Here is an 8015-nt window from a genome sequence, read left to right on the forward strand (position 1 = left end):
GCCTTGGCACAGGATATCACTGATTTGTGAAGTCTTTCTGAATGCTGTGGGTATTGCCCTCTTAGGGCAGCTGATACACAGCATTAGATTGGCAGAAATGCCCTGCTGTATTACTGGCTTGGCACCTGGGCTTGTTTGCTGAAATTTCGGTGGGAGCTGAGCTAAGCCTGCACAGAAACACAGTCACAGGCTTCTGGTTTTCCTTCTTGACTTACAGGTTTCTGGGCTTGAATTTCTGGGGTGCTCTGAGCTCCGAAGGTCACTCAGGTGTGTGGTTTCATTTGGGATGGGTGGAATGGGACTTACTGCTGCAGGCTGGAAATTCCTCACAGTCAGAGTACCAGCAAGTTTCTGGCTTGGTGGGAAAGAAAAAAGCTTGGATTCCCTTGGGAAACAGTTTGCAGATGAGGATTAGGAAAATGTCTAGAGCAGTGTCTAAGGATGGGAAAAGGAAAAGAATGCCATCATTTTCACCATCTGGGAGTGAGCTGTAGTCTTGCTGACTACAGCACACCTGCTTTGCTCTAGACAGACCTTCATTAATTCTAGAAGATTTCTTGCGGATATATGGAAGAGGTACAAATCAGTTGTGCCAGGCAGTAATTCTCTTGCAGGGAGTGACAGAGCTGCTGACTGTTGGCTCTCACGCCTAGAGGGACCCATCATGGGTTAGGAATAAACTCTCAGCTGTCAGGTATTAGTCCTTACTGCTCATATCCATGGCATTGAGGATTATGCCATAGCTCTGAGGCAGCTGCAAGGACAAGAGGTGTGCTGCATTAGCAGTGCACTGTGTATGCTGTTCCTTTATGTCCTTTCTAGAGACAGTGGAAAGGAGAAGCCCCTGTGTGGAATCTGGAATTGGTTTAATGCCCCTTAGGTGTCTATGGCTACATATTACAGTCCAAAGCTCCACAAAGAGGGCTTCTGATAATTCCATTCTGATGTTTCTGCTTTAATCTGTTTCATGGACATACAGAAGTTAGAAAAATATATTCAGAAGTAGCTGCAAGCTTTCTAGCACAGGCACAGATTCTGTAATTCCTTGAGGTTACTTCTGCAGCAGTAAGGCTTTCCCTCTGTCCTTCCCATCAAAGTGACAGTGAGACTTGAGTACTGGGCTTCTGGCTGGCACCAAGTCCTACTCAAGCTGTGGCTGTTGTCCCCTTTGCCATTCCAGCTTACTTGATTTAATGGGTGGAAGGGCTTCAAGCTCGCAACTCTGCAGGAGTGTCTGGTTGCCGGGATGGGTGGCTTACTTTGAATGCCTCTAGCTCCAGGAGGGCTTTGTTTATTCTAGTTATTGTGGGATATGGACCCAGATCCACATTGAATCTGCAAAAGGAAGAGGATTTGTGAGGTACAATCAGCCAGCCAGTGCAGCGCTGAGCAGGATAGAGCAGTGTGCTGTGCCTGCCCAGTGTGGGTGAATCTCATAGGCTGGGGTGCATTTGCCTTAAGAAAAAAGATTAATTCCTGTAGGTTTAAAAATAAATGGTAGAGGAAAGTTAGGCTACTTATTTCCTCCAAGCTCAGTAGGTTTTTACATAGTGTTCAGCTTATGGTAAGAGGGCACTATGGCTTGCCAGGAAATCTTGCAGTCACTACTTGCATAGGTTTAGGCTTTTAAACAAATATAGCCAGATTACTTTCCCCTACCCCCTACCCCACATGTAGAGTAAACATAAGACAAAGAGGGAGAGAGGATGTGGGGTGCAAGCAGCCTTAGCTTTTCTAAGGACATAAATCAGGTTTCCTACAGGGGCCCCTGAGAAGACAGCCCAGCTTCTTATTTCCAAGATTAGGTGCCCTTAAAGAGTACCTAAGGCTAACACTTTAGCATTAATTACCTTTCAGCATTGGCAACTTGAGGCACCAAGCACAGATCAGCCATGGAAACCTGCAAATGGAGCACAGAGAAAAGGGGTCAGTAATTACGCTATCAGCCAGTAGCATCTGATAAGACTTCATAAGTTGTTTTGTTGTGTAGAGGTCATTATTTAAATGAGCTTTAATAACACAAGGTACAAGGACAAGAAACTTACAGAAATCACTAATACAAGAAGTTATCAGCCTTTAGGGATCTTTGTATTTACCAGCTGATCATGATGACCTCAAGCACACACTGCTTCTATAGCAACCACCACTGAGCAAACAAGTCTGCTGGCAAGCTGCAGAGGGAGGAGACTAGGCTGTGTGTGTTGCATAGCTGGGAAAAGATGTGTAAATTTCACTTGTTTGCATTACAGGAGCATCAAAAAACTCCCAACAAGATCAAGACCAGTTGAATGATAGGGCTTTTGCACACAAGCTCAGGGATGCATTCTGAAAAGACTCAGGGATACATTTAGCTGCCTATCTGCACAAAAGATGCCCACACCATTCTCCAGGTCATGAAACTCTGGGCACCTTTTTGGGAACACATTTTTCAGCATAAGATCTCATTAACTAGTCTTTGCCCATGAAGAGCTCCACAATGCTCCTGCTGTACAATCCTCTGCATCGCAGGATATTGCAGTAGCCTTCCTTTTCTGCCAGCCTTTTATAGGAAAGACCTGATTGCCCACAAATACAGGGCAGCTAAATGGAAAAGACCTAAATGACCCTTGCTTGGAAAGGGTCAGAACAGCTTGCATGCAATTTCTTTCTGAAAACTGCCCATGATAAAACTGAAGAAACAGAGCAGGAAAATTATACAACTTGGTTAAAGCTCACACAGGACCAAGTTACAAAATGAATCTGTTTCTTTAGCCAAGCTTTGTCCCTACAACAGGACGCTTTGAACTCCAAATCTACTAAGGATGAAAGATATTTAAACTGTTCCCACATCATTTAGTGGCAGCCAGTTCCCAGATCCTAGATAGAGCTGCAAACCTGTCTATGAGTATGTTATAGGCAGGAACAAATAAACATCTTTGTAACTATTTGCAAATCAGTAATGGCCAAAGTAGGCTCCATGCAGCTGTTTTTCCTGTGGTGTAGGCACAGTATGTAACTTCAGATACAGGATGTGGTTGTGCTGTCTCTCCACAACTAATTCCCTTTTCTAGCTTATGTAATATGCTGGGGCTTCCAGTTCTCCAGTGATACACAACACTTTCTCAGGTACTTACCTCATCGCCCACACAATAGCGTCCAGCAGTCTGCTGCAGAACCTGTTCCAGTGCTGTCAAGAGAGGGTGCACTGGAGTAAGGTATTGAAAACTCATTTGGAAGGAACCCCAGAGACCTTTTAGACTGGGAATTGTGAACAAGAGCATTTCAGCTCTGAGCTGAGGATGAAAAAGGAGCAATCTGGGGCAGAATCCAGAAAGTAGAAAGAACAGAAATCCTACAACAGCACAGTTATGGGAGTCTTTAGTGTCCTTCAGCATTTTAGTACCCAGGGTGATTTCAGCTGTTTTGGGCAATGCAGCTGAAATACTAAGAGCACAATGTGGAGATATGCGAGAGTGGGAAGGAGAAAAATTACAAAGATTCAGTCAGTTTGTATCTATCTAGAAGTGAAGATAGGCCTGTCATTCTAGCGTATGGGCGAAAGGGTTCTGAGGAAACAAAAAGCTCTGTATTTCTCATTGGGAAGTACAGAAATACTTGCTGAATTCTGTGGGAGTTTGCCATCAGATGTCTTTTGTATACAGAAAAAAAATCATGCCAATATTGGTTGATAGAACTGTAAAGCAAAAGCCACTAGTTTGGGAGCAGCTGGGTGAGAAGCAGAAGTGCTGTCAGCCCTTGTGCTTCAGGGTGAATCAACTGCTGCAGTGTAGAGAACGGCCCCAGGCTTTCCCTCTTCCATGCATAGCAGTGGAAGTACACTATGGACAGCATTTTTCCTCCAAGACCCTGGAGAGCTAGCAGTCCTTGACATGGGATTCTGGGTAAGAAGAGCATTTTGTCTCCCAGCAGGGTAGAACCCAGCACAAGAGCCTAAGGCAATCTGTTGTTCTGGTTGAGGACAAAGTAGGGCCCCTGTGTGCTATACCACAGAGTTTTGAAGGGTACTCAAAGTGTGGATCATTTTGCAGACAGGATGTACCTTGGAAGCCAGACGTGATGCACTTCTGAGCCCATTCTGTTTTTTTCTCCCCCATTTGTTTCAGGACGCTCAAGTTCTGTGAAAGTAAGCGATCTCCAGGTTAGATTGACTGCAGTTGGCAGGGAGGAGGGATGAGGAGGTGCCAAACCTGAGTGCCCTGCCTGAGCTCAGCCTGCTGAGCCCTGACCTCACCCTCAGTGAACGATGCACCCTGCTCACCCTCTCTCCTGGGTCTGTTCTGTAATAGCAGCTGCCAGGGTATCCTTTTTGCCTGTGCCCTTAGGGTCACTCCTTCTTCCTACAACACTGTAGACCCTGCAGTGAAACCATATGAATCACAGATACGGGTTCAGTCGTTTCTGGAAAGAACCCTGGGGTGCTGTGGGATTTTCTTTGTATGAAATCCTGTTGCCATTCACAGATTAGGCAGAGGCTAAGTACAGATTTCATTTGCTAACACACAGTCTTCAGGTCTGCCACTCTGCTGGCCAGCAGCAGACTGAGCTTTGAACACATACAGACTCCTGGAAATCCAGCCTGTTTTTCTCATTTGTATGGATATGAAAAAGCAATACCTGGAGTGGCTGAATGCCAGAGGCAATGTGATCCGAGATCATTCTGACTTGGGCTCTCTTCTTTGGATCTTGGGGCAGGAGTCTGGGGTTAGGACGAGTGTCTTCTAAATAATGAATTATAGCTAGCTGTAATGAACAAAGAGACAAGGGGAGGTTATTGCGGAGCAGAGGAGAAGTATGCATCCTGAACACCTAGGAAAGGAGAATTTCTGGCTGGTCCAACAGAATAAAACAGCTTTTGAATGAAGTTTGTTACTAATGCAAGCAACTGCATATCCCTTTGATGTTTGGTTGGGATCTTCTGATTTGTCCCTGCTGTAATTTCCTGCAAACCCTGGCACAGCCTTCTAAACCAGACTACAAACTGTTCAGTAAGAGGTGGGATTTTGAACCAAAGCCAAGTTGAGTTTAAATAGGAGTTTCCTAGTAGGGACTACATGCTATTTCTACCCCCGAGTGGGATTCTTTTATTTATCACAAATGCTGCATGTTTTGTAATGCACAAAGGAAAGCTCTGGGGGAAGACGCATAGAAAAGCCTTCCCCTCCAGCCTGGGCAGCAGGTTAGGGTGAATGACTAGGAAGAAAGTGGCTGTTAACTCACCGACTGAGAAAGGGTGATGCCATCAATTTTCAAGGCTGGGACTTGCTGCATTGGATTCACTGCTTTAAATTCAGCAGAAAGCTGTGGAAATGAACCTGAGATTACTGCAACCAGAAATTATTATTTTCTTCCCCTTGAACCGAGTTAGCTTTTTTTTTTCTTGTTTTAACCTGACTTTTCCCTTTACCTCAGTACTAATATTCATGGTACATTACACTATACTGTTAGCCTACAGCAAGTTCTTGCTGGGGCTCAGGGATCACTGCATCCATGGCCAGACTGCCTTACGTCTTTATAAACCATCAATACAAGCTCAGGATGGGTGGTACCACAGCAGTGTTACTATTACCATTCTAGCTCTCCAACTCCATCTCAGCCTATACTGGCACATCAAGCTTCCTCATCAAGATCCTCAGCCTTATGAAATTCAGTCACCGATGTTTAAGGCAGAGGAGAAAACCTGTGGTCTCCTGCAGTCATCTTCTTCTGTCTTGCATGCCAGGGAATACTGTTTGAAAGCAACTATTACAGAGAAGCAGTGGGGAATGCAGTGACTTTCCCTGTGAACTTTCTAGTGCTGATCCCAATTCTCCTAATGATCCCCAAGTTCAGCGCCCCTGGAGGGACCAATAGTAGCTGTATCCTTACCTGCTGCCCCCCATCCTTCAGGAGGTTCACTGGCACCTGGTCATAGGCAATCCCTTTCAGAGCCAGTGCTAGGGAGAACAGAGAACACAGCTTCAGACAGCCACACTGAGGCAAGTTTCATTTCCTCAGGGAAATTTTACCATCTCCATTAGGAAGAAAAAGAGGGCTTTTAAAGTAGAAAAGACCCTATCCCTCAAAGAAAGACAGCCTGAATCCAATGAGAAGATAGTGATCTATGAAAAAACAAGTGCAAATGAAGGACCAAAGCACTAAAGATCAGTCTTGGCAAAACACTGCATTATTCAAAACAAGCTTTGTCACTCTTTGCAACATAGCCCTTCCTGATGGGGGGCTTAGGCAGGGCAGGGGTTCCAGTTTTTGCCTGCCAAATCATTTTCCAAGCTGTCTCAGTCTAAGCAGAGTCCATTCTCAGCCCTGCTTAGCTCTCAGGATCAAGGCAGATCACAGTCTGATGCAGTACGGATGTACAACAGAGTGTAGGGTCCCACTAAATAATGCGGTAGAAACAGCCATCTGCATCATGTTAGCTTTACAAAAGGAGTCATTCTAACTAACTGCACAGACCAATCTCCAAAAAATACCAAGGGAAGGAAAAAACCTTCCAAAGCCCGTGAAGCAGGGCTTGTCCACAGGCAAGGAACTGCTGCTGCTTCTGCCCTCTAGTTTGGAATCTGGGTAGAAGTTTGCAGAAACCATGTACTCCCCTCCCGCTTCCCACTGCCTCTTGAATGTCAGATGGCTACAGGAGATATTCTCAGATACTGTGCTAAGTGGAAATCCTCCTACCCTTTCCCCCAGCTCGAGGTATGCTGTGGTGATCCCTCCCACTCTAGAGAAGGTGGAGAAAATGCAATGTCACTGTCCCAGGTTCATGTTTGCTGATCTCTCAATAAGTGACTGATTAATTCAGTTAGTGAAGGGGAGGATGCTGCAGTAAAACTGGAACTTACCAATTCTCACTCTCCATGAACAGGAGCTTCGGAAATAGCTATAAAGTATCGGCTGAGGAGAGAAAGATAAAGTAGTTATATGGTGGGAATAAAAGAATATTCTAAGGAGGGCAGTGCATTTCAGGAAGTTTAAGATACAGCAGAGCAAGTTTTGCCAGAGGAGGGTGCCTTTCTCGAAGCGACCGTTCCTGTTCTGGGTGTACAGGTTGTGCCACTGCTTTTCACGCTGGCTCTCTAATTAGTTTCATCTGTTTCTAAACACACACAACCAATCTTAAAATTATCCCCTACAACGTTTCCCTCTTTGCTCCTACCAGATGCTGCTGACTGCTGTGCTGTCACAGATTCTCGAAGCAAATTCCCCAGTGATTTTGCCAAGCACTTGCACTGGGCACTTGAGTGGCATCAAATCGCTCTTCCAGCCACAGAGGGCAGGGCCAGACCTCTTCCTAAGTGAGAGGAGCTCCTGCTGCTCAGGGTGAATGCCAAGATTGCAGGCAGCTCACCCTCACCTGGACTGCAGCACCGAGGCAGCTCTCCCTGGTGCTTTCACCCACCCAAGCGCTCACCTTTTCTGATGCCATGGTCACTGCGTGCAGTGTGCTCCAGGAAATAAAAATCACCCCTCACCTTTCCCTGTTACCTCAGCTGGGGGGGGGAAGGCTTTATGCTAAAGCCAATGAGGAGAGGACCATGCCCCCAGATCTGTGCCCAGGACATGCAAACACAGCCAGGCTTTGAATTGTAGCCAGCTGCACGGGCTGTGGGGCAGCTGCAGCCCCGGTGTCAGAGCTCCCTGGCATGCTGTGAGGTCGGGAAGACATTTGGGTACCTGGCTGCTGCCTCGAGGCGTTTGCCCTGAATAAATCACAGGACAGCCATAGGACAGGCAGAGCGACTGCCAGGCTCTCAGCAGCTGCCAGTGCAACAATAACACACCCCTGGGAATCGAATCGAGGAAACTGAAGCCACGTGCAGAATTTCTGCAGAAAAGAAGAGAAAGAGACGAGAAACCCCAGCCGCCCCCCGCCTCCCACCGCGCCGGGGCCGCTCCCCGCGGCCTCAGCCCCCGCTACCTTGGCTGCGGCCGAGCTCATGGCGGCGGCCCCGAGGACTACAACTCCCGGCGTGCCCCGCGCCCCTCCCCCGCCTCCATTTGCCGTGCGGCCGCCGCGTCCC

The 8015-nt window shown here is 46.8% G+C and overlaps 1 protein-coding gene across 2 annotated transcripts; it reads right to left on the reverse strand.

Annotated features, from left to right (window-relative positions):
- Positions 1-934: 934 nt before the first annotated feature.
- GSTZ1 (glutathione S-transferase zeta 1) lies at positions 935-8012 on the reverse strand. 2 transcript variants are annotated; one of them, XM_038180533.2, is made up of 9 exons: positions 7913-8012; positions 6837-6888; positions 5866-5933; positions 5218-5298; positions 4615-4740; positions 4040-4115; positions 3114-3166; positions 1851-1900; positions 935-1335 (listed from the first exon to the last, which is right to left on the reverse strand). In XM_038180533.2, the coding sequence occupies exons 1-9, from the start codon at positions 7931-7933 to the stop codon at positions 1209-1211; spliced, it is 654 nt and encodes a 217-aa protein (XP_038036461.2). In that variant the 5' UTR covers positions 7934-8012; the 3' UTR covers positions 935-1208. The 2 variants fall into 2 exon arrangements, with proteins under 2 accessions (XP_038036461.2, XP_038036462.2); XM_038180534.2 differs by lacking the exon at positions 7913-8012 and adding an exon at positions 7406-7511.
- Positions 8013-8015: the final 3 nt, after the last annotated feature.

The sequence above is a fragment of the Anas platyrhynchos genome, chromosome 5, assembly GCF_047663525.1.
Source record: "Anas platyrhynchos isolate ZD024472 breed Pekin duck chromosome 5, IASCAAS_PekinDuck_T2T, whole genome shotgun sequence".
In the NCBI taxonomy this organism is placed as follows: domain Eukaryota; kingdom Metazoa; phylum Chordata; class Aves; order Anseriformes; family Anatidae; genus Anas; species Anas platyrhynchos.